Here is a 25637-nt window from a genome sequence, read left to right as displayed (position 1 = left end):
CCTGCAACAATTACCCTACTAATAGTAATTTTTCAGTATTTTGACTAGTAACCCAGGTGTGCTATGTACGTTCCAGAGACAGAAGCTCAGTTTTTGAGTCAGATAAAATCTAGAAAGGATGTAGACACAGAAACACAAAAATGGGGGTGGGGATCATGTAGAATCAAATGATCACAGTAAAGACTGGGACAAATCTCATCATTTTAGATGCTTGCTTGGTTTTCTGTGTTAAATACATTTATTTCCCTTTTTCCCATCATATAAAGTCAAAACAGAAAAATATACTTCAAATGTATGTTATGCCAATTCATGCAGATTTATTAAACAGGCCTTCAACTAATGAGAGCAAAGATACCTCTTCATCTGTCATAGGAAAAAATTCTGGTAAAATTTTAGTTTCAAAACTAATGACTGATTATTTTTTTTGCCATTCACTGTTGTAGGGCCAAGACCCAAGTCACCCCTTCCACTTCACAGTAGGTCAGGAAAAGTAAACAGCATCCTTATTTTTCTCTAAAAATGTCCTTTGTTAGTAAACATTGATACTGTATGTGTCTTGTATATTTTTAAAGGATTCATCCCAATAGCCTATGTTATGCTATTTCAGGATGTTGGCCTTTGTTTTGCCCCCATTCTTGAGGGTAAATCCAGAGTCATTTGACTGAGGTCAGGGAAGTTATACTGATACCAAGCCAGTCTAAATGACAGATGAATCAAACTACATAGCTAACTCAGACGAAGTTTATGCATTGCTTGAGTTGGGTATAGATTTTTTTCTGATCTCTCTGCACATAGATGAATTTTGTTTCCAACAGTCATCTGCTGGGAAAATAGAGATGCTGTATTTAGCACAATCTAACTCAAAGTGCAATGAAGTGTGTAGAGACATTCCTGTTGATAACTGAGTTTTAGGTTGGACCCATACAGTTTTGAACAAAATTCACATTATATTGATTAATCAGATTCTCAAAAGCAGGAATGTGGTAACACCTTCCAAATCGCATGACAGCTGCTTGCAGAGGTGGCCTTCCAGCATATGGGAAAAGCAGTATCTATCCAGCAATCTCCTGCAAATGAACCTGTATCACAAAGCCAAAAATTGCCTCTAGTGAGCACTCTCTGACCCAGGAGAAGGTAGCCAACTAACAGCTGTTTTCCAGCTGACTCAGAGAAAACAGCTGCTACCAAAACAGTTGCGTAGCACTCAGCATAACAGCAGCCAGGTTTTTTGAAGTGCCTTCTAGGTATAAAGCCAGAATTTAGCAACACAGCATCTGTAATTTGCAGGCATAGGTTTGTGTGTAAAGGAATGGAGCCAGCAGGAAAGAAAAAAAAAAACCAAAACCACAAAACCCAACAACAACAAAAATTCAAACTGCTTGCATAGTAGATGCAAAGAAGTGAGTTTATGTTCCAAGATGGGGGAGAAACAGAATGCCACTTCTCGCTTTTGGGTGACCATATATACAACAGCTGTTGTATCTGCATAACTTTGTGAAAGATGTGGCTACCTTTCAGAAAGCAACTTACACCAGATGTCCTCAAGGAGTGAGCAATTCAGAGGTGTAATTGGAACCAAACTTTGTGAGCAGATGAATGATAATTCAGTCGTCCATCTAGACCTGGCAGATATACCTTGTTTTGCTACCCAGAATTTTTTGCTGGTTTGGGCTTCATTAGTCTGGCAATGTAATAGACAATGTTACCCAGGTATACCAGGAATGTTCTCCTCTTTTAAGATCCACTTAGCTATTTGCAAGCTGTGTAATCTGTTGATCTGCTTAGATATGAAAAATTGTGGATAGTTATATCATTAAGTATGCACTTTAAGCAGAAGACAAGTGATCCGGCGATATGGGAGTGCCTTTGTTACTTTCATTATCCTCTGCACAACAGTAAGAAAGATGATCTATGGCTAGATATAAAGGGATCTGTGGGGAGCCACTTCATTTCTGTCTTTGTCCTGGACTGCCTACTGTATATGAAATGGGTAATGCTTTCATTTCATCTAGATGAAATAAATAGAAGTCACCTTACTTAAGCATTTGACAATTTTTTTTTTTTTTTCAGAAGGAGAGATGGTTTGAGAATAGCAACAAGTGAAGAGAAAATGAAAAAGTAGAGCAGAACTTCTACCAATTAACAAATGTTGAGCTTTAAAGAAAAATTAATGAAAGGGGGTGGGGGGAGCTATACACTATACTTTTGAAGATACATATTTGTAGTGTCCCTCAAAACATAGTACACAAAAAAGTGAGTGTAGCTACGAAAGGACACCGGCGCTTAGGAAGATCTGTGCTTGTCTACAGGTAATGACTTTTCTCCAGCTGTTGGGGATTAGTAGATTAGATGACATACGCTGTGTCTATGGCTCTTAATAGGTGATTGCCATGTATTTTTTTTTTCCTACTTGTGATGCTTTTGTTTGGAGACCTGCTCAAATTTTAAAAATTTGGGAAGTTAATTTTATAAAGAGTAAGTCTCAAGAGAAAAGTTACTGTGCATATACCATAGCAATCAACAGTGGCTATAAATCAAACTGTACGCAGAGTAGTAGTTCTCTGAAATACAGGTTGCCTCCAGAAGTGTATCAGCCATCCCGGGATGCCACCTCTTCAGATGCTTTGGACTCTTTTCCTAAAGTCTCATTCTGCAGCTACGAGCTGTTCCTCTAGTGCTTCCCAGGCCGATTACATATATTGAATCACCTGGAAGGAAATAATTGGTGACAGAGGATATCTGCTCAAAAAAAGATGAGAAACGAGATACATAAAAATAATGCGGCTAAAATCTGGAAGACAAGTTATGCAAAAGTGGGAGAAAAGAGAGGCCGGTATGATAATTTCCCAGTTTTCTCCAGGCTTAGGCATCTTATCTTTGTCTTTGAGATGCCCTCTTTATGTCCCCACACTTACTATCTGTGGCATATTCTTTATACAGGCCAATGCAGTCATCCTCATTTTATGGATGAGGATTTGTACGATGATGCTAAGATCACACGGGAGTGTGTGGTTGAGAACTAATGTCTCTCCAAATTTTAGGACACTGACCTAACTTTGGACTACCCTTTCAACATATCAGGCATTCATGCAAAATGCAAAGTGTACTCAGCAGCTGATGACAGCTGGTACAGATGCACCAAAGCAAATCTCTTCTGTGACTTCCTGGTGCCTCAGGACACTCATGAGGAACAGCCGAGTTTGCATGGCTGGAGGATGTTATGCCTTACCATTCCTACACTGCTGATTGAATCCAGTTCAGAGCAGTCTGGTAGTATGTCTTGGACTCAGAAGTTGCTGAATACAGTTCAGCTTTTGAGGCCTTTCTGTGTACAAGAAGCTCTAAGAGCATCAGTACTAGATTTGTGTCTACTGGTGTCTAATTTGTGTCTAATGACCTTTGACAAAGGTCAAAGTTTAATATGGATTTTATCTGTAGTTGGGGTGATTCAAGCATCTCCTCTTGAGGTCCTTTGGTGTCTATTAAAAATTAGCTTAGTTCAGAGCATGCCTAGGGTCTCTGTCCTTTTCCTATTGTCTACTTCAATGAAACTTACAGGAATTTAATTACTTTGAGAAACCTGTGATTCTCTATTTTTGTTGAAAGCAGCCAATTAAATAAATAATGGATGAGGGAGGAAGGAGTTGCATGCTCATAATCAATGTGATCACATAAGCCCTATTTCCACTGGAAACAAGGCTGAGACCTGACCTCCTCACTGTACCATGAAGCTGTTTTGACATGTCTGATTTCAACAGTGAGGATGTGGCAGTAGTTATCTGTGCTAAAAATGAGCAATAACTGAAAATGATTAATGCCTCTACAAAGCAAGCATGCATAAGAACATAATACTTGTTGTTTGTTTGAAGTTCTGTATGAACCTTTTTCCCCTAAAGTTTTCACAGTGCACTTTTATGAAATTACTGAGCTCAAATGGACACATACACTCAAAACAGTCTGAGGTTGCGCATGCATACGTGTATTGCAACAAGGTTAAATAATTTCTCATGACAAGTTAGTTTTCTTGTGGTTATTTCTCCAGTTAGACGCAAACCAACGGTGATTTCATTAATAGCTTGCAGTGCTCTAGTACTAGTGGAACTCCCGATTTGAGTGACTTAGCTTTTCTAGCAATAGAGAGATGATCTCATTATCATTCAACAAGCCAAGCAACTTCTGCTGGTTTGAACTGCTGAAATTGATGGGACAATGATTGTCATCGTTTTGAGTGCTCCTGTGATTACTTCCTGAGGGTATTACCTGGGAAGACTCTCTTAACATCAAACACCACTTACTATTTTGTCCACTGTTGCATGATAAATAACAACAAAGAAAAGTCTGTAATCTTGCTAATCTACTCTTTGCCAAACTGCACATTTTATAAATAGGGCAAGGGGAAGGCAAACCACTCCTCCCCATTTCTCAGCATAGATCAAGTGACAGAGGGTGAAGTGATTTCCTCTGTACTCCTAAGGTTTCATTACTTTTTATAAAATACAGCGTAGCCTGTTAAGAGGAATGACAAATTATAAAACCTAAATTACAATTCCCTAAATCAATACAAAATATATATTTTGGTCACAGTATTTTCTTCTCTTTCTTCACTTACTTAGTAATTAACAAAATTCTGTAATGTGCTATGGGTCTCCTAGGTATTACAAACAGAGAGAGTATGCAGTAATTGCAATTGAAAACCCCAAGCTAGCTATTTACTTAATGCTGATGTATCTTCATGCTTTGTCACTATCTACAGCAGTGCTGTAATTTTGCTTTCATTTTGTACATTTTCCAGAAATCTTACTTCTAAGCTGTTTGATGGTCTTTAACAAACATATCGTTTACAGAATGCAATAGAGTGTCTGCCTCTGGAGCACCATCTCTCGCGGGTAGGGGTTGTTTAGGTAAGTAGTCTTGGCTCTGTTGCTCCTCCACAGGCTCATGCATGCCCTTGGTCACTACTGAGCTGGGCTGGGAACCCAGCCAGACCACACCACCAGCCCTCGTGGCCTTCACACCATGCTTTATGCAGAACCGCCTGACACAGGGGAGGGACAGGCCACATGCTCAAGTCTTCCCCCGGTGTAAAGTCAGAAAGTACCTTTGAACCCAGATTTGGGAAGTGTTCCTGAGTTTAGATCCAGCCATGGCTTCCCACCTCTTTGCGTCAGCTGTAGCCAGCAGATGTGACTCAGGTGAGTGACGGTGGGCAGCTCAGGTCTGCCCTGTGCAGCTTTTCTAATGAGGCAGGGAGACATTGTCTTTTTAATCCGTACTGGGGCTGCTTTCTAGCACAGAACAAATTTCTGCAATAAAGTGCTTGTATGCTGTCTTTAGGTACCATATAGAAATGTAGTGGTGCAGACATACTGTTGCTTTTAAGAAAGTGTTTTCTCTATATTTGAAGGTGCCAAGTTGGTTAAAAAGTGCACTTGAAGGTCAAACAAGAAAACAGTTCATTTTGTTCAGCAAAATAACCCGAACGTGCTTATAACAATAATAAAGAGGATCTGACCAGGCAATCCAGACCTCACTCCCCACATCTTTTGGGCCATTTTATGTTCTCTGAATGATACATGAAAAAGTCGTGGGTTTATGTAGAACAGATGAATATGATTGGGAAGAGGGTTTGGACTGGATCTTCCCCCTTACTGTTACAAAATGATACATACATTGTTATGGCAATGCAAACTCTTCACAATGATTAAGCCTAAGAAAAAAGAAACAAGTATTTTATTATATTCAAATAATCTTTACTTGAAATAAGTATTATTGACACAAAAAAGGGCAACTGTCTTACTCTGAAAAAAAGTGAATAGTTCTAAATAAAACTTGCTGCTCAAGGTGTGGAAAATCCCTGATGCTGCCAGAAGGTCTGTTGTACAACACCTAGTACAAGGGTCACCTGTCCCTGCATAGAGTCAGTGTCCATTACTGCAAGACTACAGAAAAAATACTCCCTCTGGGTTCATGAGCTCTTGAGGATTCATGTTATGACACCGCATTTAGTGAGCAGTGTAAGAGCAGTACTGCTGTTACCAATAGTTCTGCCTTTCGCACTCCTGAAAACCTTGAATCTGTGATTATCTTGCTTCATTTGCTGAAGCCATTGGCACTAACCTCTACTCTAAAGACATGTGATGCTAAAGAATTTTGTATGCAATGTTCATATCCAATCCAGATTGTTTTAGCTTTCTACTTGGATAGAGCTTAGAAGGTGCTAATCACCTTTCTATCTCCCAAATATGGTTTGTGCCAGCACGCAGCATTAACAGGCCCCTTATATTTGATTGTGCACAGTTGGAGAGCATTATGCTTCAGTATCAAAGAACATTTCAGGCAGTAAGCTATTAAGGCAGCCATCATTTAAATTAAAAAAGATGCTTTGGCTTAAGTGTGGTTAATAGGCACTGTTCTCAAAACAAAGGCTGAAACTTCCTGATGCCACCCTGCAACTGAGACAGGGTCCATGTGCTCACACAATGAGCATTTCCTACTGTTTACATTTCCGTCGCGTAACCTTGGTGTCAGGTGTAACTGGGATGCGCTGACTTCAAGAGGGTCAGCAGACTGAAGAGAGCAGGCACTGAACAATGTCGGGGAGTTCAAACCACTCTGATCCCTAAGCATTGCCTGGACAATCTTTTTCAAGTAGTCTTGTGTGCAGAATTTCTGCCTTCTGGTAACTCAGAAAGTACTTTTTTTCCCCTCATGGTCCCATATCTGTTCAGAGCTGGATTCAGGAAGTACCAAGATAAATGAAAGGGTTTTACTTGACTGCTAAGTAGGCTTTTCTAAATCTCCTATGCTGTACAGTTTGCATTAGTTTTAGATTAAGTTTATTTTTTAGATTATCCACACTGGTTCAGCAATCCCTTCTAAAGCCCAAATGATGCAATAAATAATAGCTGAGGAAATAGGGAACCAGGCTCCAAGTGGAAGAATCTTCTTTTTAAGGCACACCAGATGTTCAGAATGGGAGATTGAATCAGGGCACAGATCCATAAAATGAGAAGCATAAAGTGAAACTCTGTGTTTCCTTTTTATCAAATTTCTGTTAAAAAATTCCCATCATCCCTCACCACTACCAGGACAGTTCTGTAGGGGAAGCCATGAATTCATTAGATAGCCCATATTTGCAGAACCACCACCTTGTCTTCTACACTTCAAGGTGAGCTTTTTCTTTAACAGTTTCTAGTGCTGTAATAAAAAGAAATGAGCACAAGATTCTCCAAAGTTCATAGGGAGATAATAGTATGTAAATCAAGGAGTAACTATATTAGCCGTGAAAGCTGATGGAAAAAAATCTTGGCTAACTAAAATAACTAACTCGCATTGATTTCAGTGGGATCAAAATGTCATCCAACTTTCTACCAATGCTAATACCAGTCTATACTCCTTATATGAAAGGAATTTTGGAAAAAAAGGGAAGTTACGACCTTGCGGAAGACTGGAAGCTTTTTTACATGACTCCCAAAGCTTGTGGTACCCTATTAATATGTTAAAGGCTGCAGTTCAGGGATGTAATTTACATTGACGTAGTTTAAGTTCAACAGTTCTTTCTTAAACCTGAGAGCAGAGTTTCATGCAAGGTTTTGAAGAGTGTCATGGGTTGAGTGACATTCATCTTCTGTAGAAAGCACAAGTGCAGAAACCAAAATAAAGCAATTTGATCCTAGCTCAACGCAGCCCAACTTCTCAGCTAAAGTTCATCCTTTTTTAAAAATAGGCTGAAATACAAGAAGTACCTTCACACAAAACAGGCAGGACACCTAGCTTACCTGACAAAACTAACCCAACTACTTTCCTTAAATTCCCTCTGTAGCCTGCGATAGGAGTGGAGTAGGAGGGAGCAAGAGGAAAGACACATATGCACACACACACAGACTTAGGAGCAGGACCTGAAATTAGGAGGTATTGTCCCTCTGGAGGACACAGAAGGAAGGCAGGTCACTCAGGGGACTCCTAAGGTTGGATGGTGTCAGTACATGCCCTGTGCCTTCACCCTCATTTTGCTTGTGGCTGTGTACGTGGTTTTGGCACACTGTGTATGACAATAATACTATATTATTTTATTATTCTACTATATTACATAATACTGTAATATTCTACATACTCCCACTATTGCTTGATGGGGGTAAAATACTACAAGCCTGCATTTCTCCTTCCTGTTATCATGGGATGCAGCAGCTCTACCTTCACTTCTATAGCTGCCTTTATCAGGCAAGACTGAGAGAAAGAGGTATCATTAGTCTAATAATGAGTGTGTGAGCTTTTAGCAATTACATTTTCTCTCTACTTTGCTCCCGCAAAGTGCCAGGTACCTATAGGGAAAGAGATTATGGAAGTAAGTTACATTTTCTCACTAGCCTAATGAGTACAGATACATACAGAGAAAGAGTTCCCTTGGCTAATTATTTAGTCAGCAATCACTCCAGTTGTCCCTGCCATAAAACCAAGAAACAGAAGGAGTATAATAAATATAGACTGGGGTCGCTGACCAGGAAAATATATCACAGTTGGGTGGCGTAGGCCTCAGGATGTGCTATTTGGGAAAACTGCATTTAAAGCATCCATAGAAACAAATTTAATTAAAATTTGAATAAATTTTCAAGCAGAATTTCTAGTTCATACACTACATGGCCAGCTGTCTGAATAAAGTTACATTGTAGAAATCCTCTCCCTTGCTTTAGGAGTGATTAAATAGCTGGAAGAATCTGATCGCTTTTGCTTTTGCTATCTATCTTTACTCAATTCACAAAATTTAGGCTTGGGATATAAATCGCTGCCCAGATTCCCAGATTGAGATCTTCTCTTCTCTTCTCTTCTCTTCTCTTCTCTTCTCTCTTCTCTTCTCTTCTCTTCTCTTCTCTTCTCTTCTCTTCTCTTCTCTTCTCTTCTCTTCCCTTCCCTTCCCTTCCCTTCCCTTCCCTTCCCTTCCCTTCTCTTCCCTTCTCTTCTCTCTTCTCTTAAAAGAAAGCAAAAATGGCAATTACTGCACTCATACAGTTCTAAAAATTCATTTCAATGCTCTGTAGAATTGCTAACTGTGAGCTTCCCTCCTGGACTCCTTCCCCTTAGGGGTGTTAGTTCCTATATGCTTGAGAAAATCAACTCTAAATAGACATAGCTCAACGGTTTAGTTAAGAAAATCTAACTTATTAACTACATAACCCCACTGGGACTGGCAATACCTCTTCTTGCACAGAAACAGGGGTACTGTAGAAGTATTATCTCAGCTTTGTCTAGTCTGCTTAGCCCTTAAATCTCACTTAAAGAATTAAGGGGGAATTTCAAGCATGCTTTACTGAAAGGGGGTTGCATTTTTTACTTCAGTTATCAAAAATAACTAAGCTAAGAATTTTGATATTTTTGGGCAGGTCTGAGAGAAGATGCCTCAGTTTCATGCAATCTCTGTCTTGCCACCTTCCCAAAATACAGTTTGAGTGGTTATTTTCTTCCCGGCATGCAGCAAAAGCAGCTATTACTCAATAGCCAAGAAGTTGTCTCAGTCCTATGAAAGCCATAGGCCTCATATCTTGAGAGCCATCTACTGGCACCTTATCTATTATCCACATATTATATATCCACACACGCTTCTCAGCTACAGAGCTGACACGTAGCAGGTTTTACATCTTCCTGCTACGATATAAATAAGAGCTACTTAAAGCAGTCTAAGCTCCTAAATCATCTGCAGGGGATCTCTCGGAGACCTTATACCACCGGACTCCTCCCATGCCCTGTCTGCAAGCATACAGCGTGGCAGTGGCTAATGCAGGACATGGGACTGCAGAGAACTTTTCGTAATGTTTGTGTGTTTCTCCTGCACAGCGATTAATAGTAATTGCCTTGCTTTGAAGTCGTGGTACATTTTATGAAGCAAAGGAAAAAACAAGTGGCGAGGCTGTATTCTGGGCAGAGTGTGCCATTTCCATAGGAAGCAAAAGCCTTTGCTGGTCGTACCCTGCTTCTTCCCAGCCCACCCAGCTGGATTGAGACTCCCCCCCTCCTAGGGCTGCAGCAGGAGGAGGGTGGACACTCGACCGAGCCGGGTGGTTGTGCCAGAAGGTCCCGCTTCTCCCAGAAGCATGGGACCACTGGATAGCAGCGTGTGTGCTGTGCCTCGAAACCTTATGGGACAGGGGCTGGGAGTGGGGTCAGCAAAGACACAGATCAGCAGCAGAGGAAAAAAACAGTAGAGAGGTTGCGGAGAGGGATGAGTAACTTTGCAGATATCAGAAGCACAAAGACATCTCGCTTAGCTTCAGTTTGGGTCTCCCAATATTAGTAGATGCAAAAGCCAGTTTTATTTTCATGTGTCGGGCAGTAAGTACCTGGGATACTTCCTGTTTATGCGTGTCACAGACCTATGAAAAATGACTGTGTGCCACCATTTTCAGAGTAGACAGGAGTGGTATTTAGGACTGCACTCTGCCTTTAATTCCTCTTTCTTTAAACAGAAGCTATTAAACTTTGCATTTAAGGCAGCAAGGCTGTCTCTATTATTACAGAGCTTTACCTGATGTACTTTACAAGTCTTTTTTTTTTTTAAGTTACCATTTATATGTATCATTTGACATCAATGTTTTAGCTAGTGAAGCATCTTCATTTGCATTTTTTACTGTTTTGAGTTGGTATGCCTTCAAATAATTTCTAAATAATAGTTACTTTTGCCTGACTGATCATAAAAAATGTTTCTATCACACCCAAGCAATGACATTTTGAATAAAAAATTAATTGCATGATCGGGAGTGAAACGTTTTCAGGTTTCAACAATGCTTCTCTGTATTGCTGTTTTGTTTCATTTAAGGTAAAGTTAAATATACGCATGATAGCTTGCAAATCAGATAGGAGATTAGTGTGGCTTGATAAAATACTATACCTGGCTAAGTATTGTTGCTATATGTTAAATAGGAAACAATATTAGTTTTCCTTAGAACATCATGTCTGTGCTAGCTGTTGGTAGTCTGTGTACATTGCCAGTATTGACAAAACATCCCTTTCAGTTCCGTGGATAGAAAATGCCAAATGATCTGTTTTTCAGAACTATAGGTCTTCTGGCCCTCTCCCTTCTCAGATATGGAATCTGATTTTGTAATACCTAAGCTGTGAATTTTTATGCATGTGTATGTGTGTGTGTAAAAAATTTCTAAGGATACTGACTTCCGATCCTTGTGAGAATCCTTCTTATCAAATCCTTCCAGAGTCTTAGTACTTTTCTGTTATACTTAATTTTCATTGATGCCCCGTTCCCAAGAACAATCAGAAACACTCCCATGACCCTTTGTTCTCTGACCTGAGACAGGCCAGATGAAGGCTGCCCACCAGCCTTTCACTGCTTAGTGCACCGGACCACACCACCACTCTGGCATAGTCACTTTGGCATGACACCATGACAGAGTAACTGAACTGAAGTCCACATTCATGCATATCTTGATATTCGCCTGGGGCATACGAGTGCCCTTTGTTCCCACAAGCATCGTGTGTGACAGGTAAACAGTGTCTTTGGATGCACGGTCTGGTACCCACACCATGTGCTCGGTTACCGTGGCAGGGACACTCATCCTGGCAGCGCACACAATGGTCAGACATTGCCCATTGATGCTTCTCATAAGGAGGGACACTGATGCTAGATCTCCATCCATACGCAAAAGGAAAGCATGGACAGGCTGCTATCTGTTAGAATGATTTAGCAATATATCAGGAGACATGGAGCAGGGCTTACAGATACGGGCTGGCACAAGGTGCTGAATACAAAATGATTGTTTATTGTTTCATAATGCATGAAGTAGGAGTATCAAATGATGTTAGCAGGTACCAAGGTTAAGAAAGTTATCTTCTCACACAGTACATGAAGCTCATGATCACAGGTCCTCCTGGCTGCCATATGTTTGTGTGGTTCATGGGAAATTCATGGTAAGAAAATCTATCGGGAGCTATTAACCACAGAGACACCAGCTCTTGTCCCTGAGCAGTCCCAGCCTCCAGCTGCCTGCGAGAGTACAAGGAAAACACTGCTGTAACCTTGCTCTGATCTCCTACTCTCAGCTACACGTCAGAGGACCCGTATGAGGTATTTCAGCACAGTGTGTAGTGTCTTCCGTGGGCCTTCAGCAATGCTGCCTTTCTTGCAGGAAATGGTACTCCTCCTTCGCTGCATCTGTTACACAGCTGAGCAGTACTACCTACCTGTCCTCAATGGTCTACTGAAAACAAGCAGAAATGGCTCATATGTCTGTATGTTGAGCAGTACAACATCTGTCTGCGGTTGGGCCCTCCCTTCTCTACAGACAGACACAGTTCAGGTGTTTCTGTTGACAGCATTGCCACATGGAGACAGGGGTGGATAAGTCAGACTGCTTGGCATTTGTTCAGTTAAATTATTAATTCCCCTTCGTGGTCTGCAGGAATCCTATCTAGGTAGAAGGATGCTATGCAGTCAGTTGGGGTGAGCTGAATGTAACTTCTGCAAGATCCACCTTCATAGAAGATGAACATAAAAGTTGGCTGAGAAACGCCATTTGAAAATTCTGTTTTATGTCTCCAGGTTGTTCTTCTTTTTCATTGAAACAGTTTTATTGCCTGCTAGGAAAAAAGAAACCACTACAATTCCAATGAGGTAAAGCAGCTAGAAAGAATAGCTAGAAAGACCAATGGTATGCTAAGACTGCAGTTACTCTTTCACATTATAGCACTTTCATGCTCTTTGTCTTGAAAAGAACTCTGGGCAAAAGAGCCCAAAGATAGAGAAGGAAAATAATGGGAAATAAGAGACGGATGTTACACTGCATCAGACAGAAGAAATAGTTCACATAGCCAAGAAACCGATGTCACACAGAAATTATATCAGTGACTGGCTGCTGTGGGTTTTCTCCGTGCAGGCCCCAGTTCTGCATCTCCATTCAGTACTGTGCTGGGAAGAGAGCTCCAAAAATAAAGCTGAAGTATCTCCACAATGGTAAAGGTCCCCACCATCACCACCTCTTTCTGTATTTGATTCTTTGAAGAGCTGTCAAGCCACTTAATCCATTGTAGTGCTGTCTGTCCTGGGAGATGGAGGTGATTTCTGCTGCTGGTAGCAAAATTTCCAGTGTTACAAAGGTGCTTGTAGGAGCAAAGCTCTTTGTAAATCGATCATGAAATAAGACTGTTAAGTTGGCTAACCCTGGTAGTAAACCAGAGTTATGAATTTCTTCTTCTCCCTTGAAGACGTTTTGTTGCTCTTCAGGAATAAACACTGCTGAATAACCATGACTTTATATAAATAATACACTCCCTCCTACAAGCTGCATGAAATGTTAAAACTCCAGAATGGACTATAAACGGATGCATAAATCTTTAGGATCCCTGCATTTCATTCCATCTATTTAAAACTGAAGGTAAAAGGATCACAGTATTTATTCGCATTTTCCATGCCCTTTGTGCAATTTTTTCTGACATCAATTTCATGTGCGGAGCAGCACAAAATAGTGTTCCAGTATATATTGCAATACTTTGTTCTGTTTCTTGGCATGTGCCAGCACATTCAGTTGAAAGTAAAGCGTAACACAAGACAGCTTTTTTGGCATAACAGGTCACTAAAGTAGTGGAATGTTTCAGTCAAAACTCAAAGTGTGAGACACATTGCTGAAAGGCAAGTCGTCTTTCAGGAAAAGCTGAGACCTTTCTTCATCTTTATACATGAGGAGTCTTGCTCTGAAGCAGTTAATTACAATGAAAAATACAGCACACTTTTCTCATAACTAGCCATGAATTGTACTTGGATTACACACTAGCTCAAGTGAAGAATAAGAGCCATATTTCTCTCACAAGTAAGGGGAAAAAAAGTCTGACAGTATGTAGATGAATGTAATCTACTTGTTGTTTATAGACCCAAAGGATCCCTCACAGCATTAAAAATCCATGTGATATCCAAGAGTGGTATACTTTGCATTGAGATATGTGATTCAGCTGAAAGCTGTATAAAATCTGTAAAATTGCACGCAGGCAAAGAGTACCGTACTGCCTGTGCGTTCGAGTGAAGCCATGTGTACTTTTCCTGCACACATAGAAAATAGATGATCATAAAATCTGCTTGAGATTCACAAACTTCTGACAGTTACGTGTGTAGGCTAAGTCTGCCAACTTTTGGTCAAACCAGGCCTGAAAGAAAATACACAGACCTGAAATAAGCATTGTTCTTCCATGGTGGGGAGACACTCCAGCTTCATACACAGCAGGTCCCTACAGGTTGTGTCCCCTTTGCTGGTCTTCTGCTGGAACAGGCAACATCCTTTTCTTCTAGGCTGGGTCTTCTAACTGGCAGCTGGGCTCCCAAGCCTTTTCTGGTGGGGTCTTTGGAATCAGACCCGCTCTTCTGTCAAGAGGAATTGCCATTGAAAATAGGTGACCCCTATGCTCCATTCTTTTTAGTACTGGCTAGGACCTTGTTTGGTCAAGTCTCTTGTAAATTAAATAGATTTTTTCCACTTTGTTTTTTTTCTAGGAACTAACACTGCTGGTGGTATCTTGCAGTAGCTCACGCATGTGGTGTGGCTCTCATTCTCTCAAGAATTGTGCAGAGTGAATTTTTTTTTTTTTTTAATACTGTACATACGTGTTTCATAAACACTTTGCAACATGGTGTCAGTGGTGAAGAGGCTAACTGAAATGTCCCTTGTACATTTGGTGGGATTTCTTCTTAGCAGCTGTGGAACCTTATCCCGTACTTCCAGTGCTGACTTGAGGAAAATGTAGTTGATAAATATTAGCTGGACTGTAAGAAGCCTTTTTTCATTGGTGTTCTTGACCAAGGTCACCTTCCTAGGGCCTTTAGAGACATCAGACACAGGCCATAAAGTGTTTTAAAGATAAGGATCCACGAACTCAGCTTTATAGTCTTTGGGTAGACTGAGCAGAAAGAGAACGGGTGTTGTATACCCGTAGCTTGTATTGCTGAGGAGGTTTTGCTACACTCGTCTGTACCAGTTGGCTTCTCCCAAGTTCTGGGAAACTTTTTGGAAACTGCAGGCTTCCAGGAGCAGCACAGCCAAGATATAATACAAGTGTGAATAACTGAGGTTGCATAATTCATCGCTAGTACACCATCTCCTAGCCAAGCACAGCAACAGAAGGCATTACTCACAGACGTGGCTACGTGGGACTGGGATCAGGTGCAGTCTGGCCCCAGGCCTCAGCTGCCGGCTACTGCTGCCCAGTCCTAGCTGAAGGAGTGCAGTGCACAGCCAGGGCAGACCCTGCCCTCGCATTGAGCTCTTCTGAAACATCTCAACCAGCTGCTTTTCATCTGGGAGCTGATCTCCTCCCAGCACTGGTACATGCAGCATGACCACATGTGTTGGATAAAACTGTATCAGTGTCAGCTGCCCCAGAGGCCTTTCATCTGCCTGTTTCATGTCGTATAAGCATCTCAAAACTGCGCAGACCTCAGAAAAGCTCCACAAGTAACGGGTTTAATATTCAAGATGTAGTCTCTCCCCTCATCATGTACTAGAAGGGCCCTTCCAAGAAGCATTTGGATCACTTTTGCTGCTTATCTGGCACTGGAGCCAAGCACGTAACCACAAGGAGCCATACCGATGGCTCTTGGTCTTTGGTTCTTGGTTTGGACACGGAGAACGGGGAGCCAGGGCACACGTGTCATGACCTCAACATCTTACTGAGAAGACGCTTGTTGCAATTTGTACATCACGCTAGCATAATGCTGCCTGCGTGGTAGTGAACCCATCGCATGGTTTACAAGTAGTAGTTTTTGTGTAGCTGTGAGATGGGATGGGAACATCAGGGAGTACAAGAATGCAGGTGTCAACTCGCCAAAGTGTTGAAGTATAGCTGGGAATAACGTGTTACCAAGAGATTGTGCGTGCAGTGTCGCATTAATAGGGCAGAAGAATGTATGCTTTGGAGCTAGGAACTACATGAAAAAATGATTGTATCTCAGTCTCTGTAATTCAAAAGAAATTGCTAGAGAGAGTACTGGACAAATGGGGCTCATGGGTCTAGCTGTCCCTTTTGGAACACTGACAATGTATTTTTATCATAAAAATGTTTTCATAAGTAAAGTTTTCATACCAACAAGGAAAATCTTTTTAAAGAAAATGCCAGTGCTAGTCACAGCAAAAAAACATAGTACTGTGCCTTAAGCAGATTGCCCTTCAGACAGTTTCACGTTCATAGTTCAAGCATCATGTTGTGACAATTACAGGACCTCTGGTGGAGCTTCCATATTCCAAAGTCAGAAAACAAGTATAAAGATAGAGGGGCTCCTTTGTCTCCCCAGGCAGTGCCTGTTGTCTGAGTGGCTGACAATAAAGCAGGGTAAATGTAAGTCAGAACCACGTGCCTGAGACTCGGTCGCTGCGGTGTTATATGGCACTCTGGGGAGAACACGGGCCGTAGCCAGGCTTCTGCTGCTGTATTTAATGATACTCTGTGAATGCCGGATACACTTGCAGTATCATCTTGGGCATGAGTTACAGTGACAGGAGAGACAGATCAGAGAGAGCCTGGCTGCAAGACTGGGAAAGACTGGCCTAACAGTTTCATTCCCTGTATGGTCTGGTTAAACTGGTCTCTAAATAAGGAGACCAGCGGTGATCTGTAGCTATGTGGAAACGAAGGGGGTTTGGGGTGGAAGAAGGGACAAGGTGGAGGAAAAGAAGAAAAAGAGAATGAGAATAGAAACTGTGGGCCATGGTAATTACAACCAGGGGAAAACAGAGCAGTGAGACCACATAGAAGAACGAGGGAAGTGGGAAGAAGCAGCAGGGGAGGAGCAAGCAGAAAGGAAGACAGAGCAGGACATTCCCCTGGTGAGACCATGTGACTGTGGTACCTGGGCAGCCAGGACGTTTTTTTATTTTTAAGCACCTCAGTGATCAGCCAAGCAGAGAGCTGAGTTTCAGCAAGCAACAAATAATGAATATGAGAAAGAAGCAGCAAGATAGAAACAAAAAGGAAGAGACGAGAGGGGAAATGGGAAGAATATGATAGTAAATGGAATAACAGAATGGCATGAAAAAGTGAAATAAAGAGCTAAAGGGAAAGAAAAAAATTGATCTGGCACCAGGTGCTCAGCTGGCAGATGCTCTGTAAGCCCACGGAAGGTGAAGGATAACATTCAGTGCAACCACTAGCAGGCAGTAAAAATTAGTATTTCCTTTCTGCTAGGCGCTGCTTAGGGCTTGATTAGTCAATAGGAAACAGTAGGCACAGGGATTTGTGTGGATCTTCGTCAGAGCCTTAGCACATATTGGAATGTGCGATTTGATACCCTTTTAATTGTAGCAGAGGCTTCTGGGCTACAGGTGGGTAGATGAGGTCAACACAGAGAGCGGCAGGCAGGCAGAGTAGGGAGCAGATGTAGATGTATGGGGCAGAAAGGAATCAGAAGAAAACCTGTCTTATAGCTTATGGGGAAGCTAGATAGGAATTACACAAGCATAAAATATTCCTTGGCTCCCGCGTACCGGGCCCCCACGTGAAGGGATGCTAAGCAGTAGTATGCGGTATGGATTTGTGTAGACCCCTCAAAGCGTGGTTCCATCAAATACGTCAGCCAATACTTTTAAAGAGCGAGTCCTAAATCTTTAACTTACGGGTCGAAAGGGAGGTCACGCTTTCGGGAAAAGCAAACTTCCAGCAGGGCCTCCGCACGCTCATTCGGGACCGCGGGGAAACGCTGCCTGTTCCCGCCCGCGGTGGCCGCCCTCGGGGCTCGCCCCTGCCCGCCCGGGGGCCGCTGCTGTCCCGCTGGAGCCCTCGGGGGTCCCGAGCTGCGCCCCGCAACGAGAGGAGGGGGCAGAGGAGCGGCAGGGCCAGCCTGCCTGCTCGGCCGCTGGGCGCCCGCCCCGAGTCCCGGCCTCCCGCCCGACGGGACAGGACGGGACGGGGCCGGCTGCTCCGGCCGCGGCTCCCGCCTCCCCGAGGGGGTGGGCAGCCCGCGGCCGCGGGGATTGAGCGCCCGTGTCTAGAAAGCGCTTCCCGGCTGCCGTCTGGACAAATTGATCCGATTTTTTTTTTTTTTTTTTCCCCTCCCGGTCTAACGCGTCCTTGCCACGACAGCCGCCGGCCGGCCCATCCCACCGCCGGCACGGCCGCACGTTAAGTCCCGTTTACCTGGCAGGTGTCTGTCGGCTTCGCCACGCCCGGGAGCCGGCGGCGAGAGGCCGGGGGCCCGGAGACTCGCGGAGGAGGGGGCGAAGCTGAGCTGCCCCCACCCCTGCGGCGGGACTGGGACTGGGGCAGGGGCCGGGGCGAGCGGCTTCCAGCACGGGCGGCAAAGCGGAAAGCACCGACCGGGGGTGGGGTGGTGTGCACTGCTGCTGTGCTCCCGCCGCCCGTCCTGGCCGCCGCCTCCCAAAACCGAAGCCCCGGAGAGGAGGAGGACCCGCGGCGAAGGGGGCAGCGGGGAGAGGCGGCTCCCGCAGCCCCGTGGCAAAGCGCCGGCCGGAGGCGGAGGGCGGCTGCAGCCGGGCGGCCCCGCTCCGCGCTCTCCGAGCCTGCGTTAGGCGTTGGGGGGCAGAGCAGCCCTCCGTGCGGCCGTGATGGTGCATTTTTCCTCCGGCTCCGTGGCGGGGATGGTGCTGCAGCACGACAAGCCCTTGGCCGCTGCCTGCCGAGGCCGGGCAAGATTTCCCTCTCTCTCTCTCTCTCCCCCCCCCACCTCTCTTTCTCTTCTCCCTGCTTTCCCCGCTGTGCTCGTTTCTCCCCCTCGTCACCTCGGCGGCCGTGTGCCTGCTCCAGACCCCACAGCCGCGATGGTGTTTTGTTTTCCTAACGCCGCATCCGCGCGTGATGAGATACCGGCACCCGGGTGCGCGGCCAGCAACTTCAGCAGCGCCCGGGCGTGTGCCCGTGCGTGGTGGGGGGGGGTCACGTATGTGCATGCCTGCGCACCCAGGTGAGCCGGCCACCTGCGGCTCTGCGCCGGCCGGGGGGCGATGCGCCCACATGTATGGGCGCGCAGGGAGGGGAGCGGCGGGCTGCGGCGCTGCCCGGCCCCCGCCCCGTCGGGGGTGCCCGCAGCTCAGCGGCGGGGCGGGGCGCGGCGCGGGGGTCGCCCCGGGGCCCGGGGGTGCCGAGCGCGGGCGCGGGGCCCCCGGCCCCCTCTCGCCGCCACCCCCCGCCCGGCCCGGCCCGGCCCGGCCCCGGGCGCTGCCGCGGGGCGCAGCAGCACCGCCGGCCCCGCCCGCCGGGCCCCGCATCCCGCTCGGCCAATGGGGGCGGCGCGGCGGCGGCACGTGACGCGGCGGGCCGGGACCTGCTGCTTCCCCCGCGCAGAGGGATGCGGGCGGCAGAGCGGGGCAGGCGGCGGCGGCGGCGGCTGCGCGGCGGCGGCCCCTCCGCGCCCTCCCCCTGCTCCCCGCCGCCCGGCCCCTATGGCAGCCGCTCCCCGCCCCGCCGCCGCCCGCACCCCCGCGCCGCCCCGCCGGGCTCCGCCGCTCGCCCCAGCGTCGCGCCCGCGCTCGGCCGCCGCTCGCTGACCCGCTGCCGCCGCCGGCCGGGGCCCCGGGATGCCCAGCGGCCCCGCCGCCCGTCCCTGCCGCCCGCCGCGCCGCCCGGGGGGCACGCCGCCGCCGCCGCCGCTGCCGGAGAGTTGAGTTAGGAAGTCATGGTGCCCTGGGAGCCCTCCCCGCCCCGGCAGTGCGGCGGCGGCGGCTGGACGCTCTGCGACTGCTGCTGCTGGCTGCTGCTGCCCGCCGTGCTGCTCGTCCTCGCCCGCCCCGACAAGCTGGCGGCCTTCCCTACCTCCTTAAGCGACTGCCAGACGCCCACCGGCTGGAACTGCTCCGGTAAGCACGGGAGCGCCGAGCGCCCCGGCAGCCCCGCCGTGCCCCGCCGGGCGCTCAAAGTTGCGCGGGCGAGCCGGGGGAGGCAACTTCGGAGGGTGATGCCGCGTCCCGCTGAATACGCGGGAAGAGAGAAGGCGACAAGTCCCGGGCGCCGGGGCTCGCCGCCGTTCCCGGCGCGGCTGCAGCCCCCGGGCGCCCCGCTGCCCCCCCGCGCCGCGGGGCCGGGCGCGGCGGCCGCGCCCTCCGCCGGTGCGCAGCGCCGCGGCTGCGGGCGGCTCCCCGCGGCAGGGCTCCCCGCGGCACGGCTCCCCCGGCCCCGCCGGAGCGCAATTCCCCGCTTAAACGGGGCGACTCGGCGTGTGGCTGCGGGAGAAGGGGCAGCGGGGAGACGGGCCGTGGGTGCTCATCTTGCGGGCGGCTCCGAACTGAGGGCAAATCCGGTAGAGGGGACGCCGCGACACCGGGAACCTGGTCCCTGTTCCTTAAAGTCGGGCTGACCTTTATAATGAGTTTCCTACGGAGGTCAGCAGCCGGCCCTTCTCCGACACGTGAAGTAATTCTGCAGTTGGACTGTGATAGCCTTCCAAGGGAAAGAGCGTTATTTGGGGTCACGCGTGCATCGCACATAGTATGTTAGGCTGGTGGGGAATTTCCACTGTAAGCCCTCTGCCTTAAACATGTAGCGATATGGTTAAGAGCGCTCGGGTGTTTTTTTAAAAAAATGATGGATTTAGATCTTAATGGGTTCGGAGTCTGATATAGCTGTTTTGTTTAATACCTTGCTGCATGCTGTTAGAGTGGGAAGTCAGCTAGCGAAATCTGAAATTCATGCTTGTATTCGTGAACTGAATCTTCAGTCAGATCTGTTGGTTTTTCCTGGAGAAAATGAAGGCAAAGAGCTAGGTTCGCTCAGTGGCTTGTGGGGAACCTGGCACTTCTCCTGTTAACTTAGAGGTGATCAATCTTCATTGGGATCAGGCAGACCATCACGGAAAACACACAGCCTGTTTGTCTTTATTACTGGGGGCTTTGTTGCATCATGGGCTGGAGAAATTCCAATTTGGACTTTTGTCCAACAGATTTGCGATCGGATGGGGATAAGTTGATGACATTTCCAACACAGAGCCATGAAATAGCATAATTACTGGGTGACTTTTGAGGACACAGAGTCTGTGAAATAATAGAAAAAAGTGTGTGAGGTAGTGGGGAAGAAGGACTAAGAGAAAGGCCGAGGGAGAAACAAGAGAAAAAGTGGAAAACTGAGGACAGGGAAGGACAAAAGAAAATCTGGACTCTATCGTTTCATCAGCAAGGTTATTGTGCTGCGTGCATTAAGATGCAATCATCCCGTATTGTTCCTCTTGCTAGACCAAAGCTGACATCTTTTTTTCTTTTTTTCCCTCTTTACATTTGAGGTTACGATGACAGAGAAAATGATCTCTTTCTCTGCGACACCAATACCTGTAAATTTGATGGGGAGTGTTTAAGGATTGGAGACAGTGTGACTTGTGTCTGTCAGTTCAAGGTAAGAAGATTGATATTTCGTTCTCTAATTTCCTAATGAGAATACAAATCAAGGATCTCCCTTTATAACCTATCACTTGGCAATTTATTTCTCTATGTGCAGAGAAGTTAGAGGGAAAACCTGGCAGCATGTATAAAAGCTGGCAGGAGAACCAACTGGTGTCAAGAAGACATAAGTTTCTCTGGGAAAATGCAGATGCTGTGGCTTTAAATGTCCCTTCTGGTCTGCAGCTTCAGGTTGTGCATTTCTGATTTTTCGTCTCTGCCCTTTTAACGAGGATTTAGAGTCCTTTCTAAATTCATTTCTGATACAGATCATGGCTTATTGTATTCGGAGTTCTGATCTAGTTAAAGAAATGGATCTGTAATGTGCTTATGCAATATTTTCAGGAAGGGCTACATAGTGACAATGCTTCTGCCTGTTTATCTGCCCAGCTGATCAGATTAAGGAGCAATCCCTCTGTTCCAAAATCATGAACTTCCTTTAGGTTTCATATACTTTTAGGGGGGGGCTATTACTGAGTACTAGGGTTTTTCCTTCTATTTCTTCTCTCTCCCTCTTGCAGCTACATCTAAACCTTAGGCATTCTTAAAGTCAGATGATTTCATTATGAAGGATTCCATTTAGTATGTTTTAGCCAACTCACAAAACAGCTGTGCTTTACATAATGACCTGAATAAAAACTGAACAAATTAAAGGAGTTTTAAGCATGTACCAGCACGTGTTGCATGTACGTTTATGTCCCTGTGGTTTCTTGCATTTTAATGCAGATCTGTGAAGTTGTGGAACTTGTAATGCTGATTTGAGTGTTTACAGTAGAGCAGGCCAAGTAGTGCACAGTTCAAGATTGTGCACATCTGTGATGATTAAGTTATTATTGAGCTTTGATAGACTATTTGCTTTGAACCATGACAAGTATCGTTTATATTTCTAGAGCCAAATGTGTCTTCAGAGAAAAAAACCAAGTGATAAATTCCTTCTTTTAAAACAAAGAAGGAATTTTCTGTAATAAGAACAAGACAGTTGTTTGCAGAAGTGCTTGTGTTTCCCGTGTTGGGAGAGAATTCATATTGACCATGGGTTGTATTTTTTGTTCCACTTGTAGTTTGCATGCAATCAAAAATTCAATGTGAGAATGCTGTTCTAAGCATTTGCCTTGGCTCAGCATGTGCAGTGATTTAAGGGTTGGTCTGGTTTCTCTTTCTAAGACAAATCTGTAATGCAGTGAAATGTCTGTCACTCGTCCCATTGCCTGGTGGTAAGCTGGGGCAGATGTTGCCCCATGAGCATGGGGAACTTAGAGCAGCCACAGAGAGCACTTGGGTCTTGTCTTTGGTCCCAGTTCAGTGTTGCCATTTGGCACAAAGCAGTGGACTCGTAGCCTAGAAGGAGCAAACTCAGATGTTACTATCGGCAGGGAAGAAGGCATTGGGAGTGCTGTTTTCCCAGGGCAGAATGCTGGTCCCTGGTGATTCAGAGTACATGAAGCTAAGTAAACCTCTCTGGGCTGTGTTGCCTCCTCTTTGAGAGGTGAACGCTCTATATATGCTGAGTTGAGCAGTTCTGTAGGGGCGGTTGAAACAGATTTAAGGAAATCAGATAATTGGTATATGAATATGTAAATGAGATCAAAAGAATGAGTTGGGCAATGGTAGGCCTGATCACTAGTAAATGGGTTGAAATCAGCAGTAGTCTTTGGTTTCAGTGGCCTTTGGATCAGGCCCTGTAAACACTTAGAGCTCTTTGTCTTGATTTGAGCCCTCCGTGGAGCCGCAGGGCTAACTGTGACCTTGGAGGGCAAATTACCTGTGGCTGAGCCTGTGCCAGCTCTGCGAAGGGCGGTGCGGTGCCGGGGGCTTCTGTAGTCAAATGCGTCCGCTTTGATACAGGCAGAGCTTGGGGGGATGTTACCTTCTCTTGTAACATCAGTGGACAATGTGACAAGCCAAAAAGATATGCCACCAGAGTAGAAAATTAATTTCTAGTGCGGTGTCTGAGACTGGCCGACTAAGGCAGAGCCGGCCAGGTAATTTATGTCACGAGTAAGGGGGTCCTCCATCAGAATTCAGGTCCCCCATTTCGGTGACAGCTCTCTGGGGTGATAGTGAGCAAATCAATAGCAGACTCCTCATCACTATAATTACTTTTTATGTTTTCTCCAGAATTTGCCAGGGGCTTTAACTGCAGCTTGAGAGAATAGACAAGGACGGAAAGCTAATTTTGCCTCCGTACTGTTGAAAAGTCCTGGGCTGGCCAGCCTGTGTCTTGAGGGGCTGGGAGAGGCAGAAGTAGGGACCAGGGCTGCTGCAATCTTGGTTTGGGTTTTTTCAAACCAGAATCACAAATGCATCATGTCTGTCCAAGTGGAGTTAAAATTAATTTATTTTTATTGGAAAACGTGAATATGATCAGACTGCTCTGGAACACCTGAGTTAGGCTTCCATCACTGAGAGCCAGCAGGCACATGCTAAGAAAGGGATTCATATCAGTTGGCTCTCTTGTCGTAGTCTACTGCAAAATGATGGCCCATTCACTGACTCCTCACAATGAGACCCGTATTGCATTGGAAAGCACCATGTCCTGTTCTGATCAGTAATGTAGACCCATCCCCTGCTCAGGGCAAGCCCAGACCTGGATGCGGGCAGGAAGGGAAGGCACCGGGCCAGTGCTGGCTCTGGCGGTGGGGCTGAGCGGGGGGGAACCACCACCCCTTCCCTCCCTGCATAGAGCAAACTCAACGGTCCACCAGAAGGTGCAGAGCTGTGCCAGCGGGCATGGGGTTGGAGACACGGCTGGCTGGGGTCTGTACCCCAGTCTGCCCAAAGCCATAGGTCTGGCAGCCTGGGTTCTCTTCCCTCTTAGGTTTCATGAACATATCTAAAAATATACCTGGTTATTTCCATCAATGTTGCACCTCTTTTCTCTTTAGTCACCAAGACTGTGGACATTCACTGTTTTTTATGTGAGGAAGGAGTCCTGTTTTCATGCGTGTTGAATCCCTCACACGCTTCAGTGTTTGTGGAGCTGGAACATCACCTGGCCACCCTGCAGCTTTATATTATATTTCCAGAATATATTTTCGTGCTACTTGGTTCAAGACATGGGTGGCATTTTGGGAGCAGTTAATCCATGAGAGTAGGAGGAGGTCAAACTTTTAACGGTGTTACCAGGAGGAGGAGTTACGCAAGTTACCATTTTCTTTAGAAAACAAACCTTATGCTTTGGGTGCCCAGCATTGACCCAAACGCTTGCAAAGCTCATTTGTCCCTGGCTGTGAGCACTTGAGGCTGCTAGTGCTGAGGAAGGCTGCGTTTGACTGATACTTGGCTGAATTGGATATGTCCGTTTCCCTGCTCTACAGCTATATTTTAAAAACGTGTATGTATAAGAGAAGTGGACAGTGGACATGGCACCATGCTGCTGGGTTTAATGACAGTTTTGACACGGATTTCCCCGAGTGCTGGATCAGCCCTTGAGGGATGGAGAATCACTCCCACATCTATGGCTTGGTCTGTTGAGCCCTAAACCAATGCCAAAAATGTGTCCCGAGGCTGAGGAAACTGACAGTCAATGTCTATTCTCCAGTACTAGCAAGAAGTATTCTATGATGGTGAAGAGCTGCAAGTGTTGGATTCAGCATGGTCAAGTAAAGAGTCTAGCTCTAGCAGGTTAGGAATAACCTGGTGACTAACATCACAACCTTCTCATCGGTCGTCTTGTTTTCTTTCCTGGGTAACTTCCACTATGGTTTGCTGGTGGCTTTCAGAGCCATCCCAGCTCAAAGCCAAGGCAGGATCCATCTGGAAGATCTCACTTCTTTTGTTTCTTGTGGATCCTGCCTTTTCCATCCAAATACTCATTGTCCAATGGCAGTGGTGGGAAGAGTGGGCAGCAGATGAAGAAATACACCTTTGTCCAGCACAGTTTGAGAAAGAAAAGGCTGCATCACCTGTGCTCATCATGCAGTACCCTCTACCTCCTCTGGCCAAAGCCAAGCTTGAGTGTGACAGGAGCCACAGGAGATACGGGAAAATTCTGCCAGGAGAGTTAATCCTTCCTGGAGCCCTGATGTCCCTCAAATGCATTTTAAAATTGCCAAGCTTTGGAAGAAGTTCCAGCCTAGCTCATAGCAGCTCTGTCACTCGTTTCTGTGGATCAGGATTTCACTCTTGATGCCGTGTGCTGTTAATGTAGGGCCGTCTGGCCTTTCAGATTAGCAGCTGAGTCAGTGTAAAAGATCACCTCTTGCTCTGGGCGAAACCAGCAGAGAGTTTGCCACTGTGTTTCTTGGGAACAGGATCCAACATTGTTTCTACATGTAA

At 45.9% G+C, this 25637-nt stretch overlaps 1 protein-coding gene across 2 annotated transcripts in view; it reads left to right on the top strand.

Annotated features, from left to right (window-relative positions):
- Positions 1-19600: 19600 nt before the first annotated feature.
- Positions 19601-25637, top strand: part of TMEFF2 (transmembrane protein with EGF like and two follistatin like domains 2) — a 132835-nt gene continuing 126798 nt past the window's right edge. For both annotated transcript variants that reach the window (XM_052791660.1, XM_052791661.1), the window contains exons 1-2: positions 19601-19790; positions 21206-21315. In XM_052791660.1, the coding sequence (XP_052647620.1) occupies positions 19610-19790; positions 21206-21315 (291 nt within the window). In that variant the 5' untranslated portion in view covers positions 19601-19609. The remainder of the gene's footprint in view (positions 19791-21205; positions 21316-25637) is intronic.

Source organism: Harpia harpyja, chromosome 7, assembly GCF_026419915.1.
Source record: "Harpia harpyja isolate bHarHar1 chromosome 7, bHarHar1 primary haplotype, whole genome shotgun sequence".
In the NCBI taxonomy this organism is placed as follows: domain Eukaryota; kingdom Metazoa; phylum Chordata; class Aves; order Accipitriformes; family Accipitridae; genus Harpia; species Harpia harpyja.
Note: the sequence above shows the minus strand (reverse complement) of the source record. Positions and strands in the feature narration are given on the sequence as shown.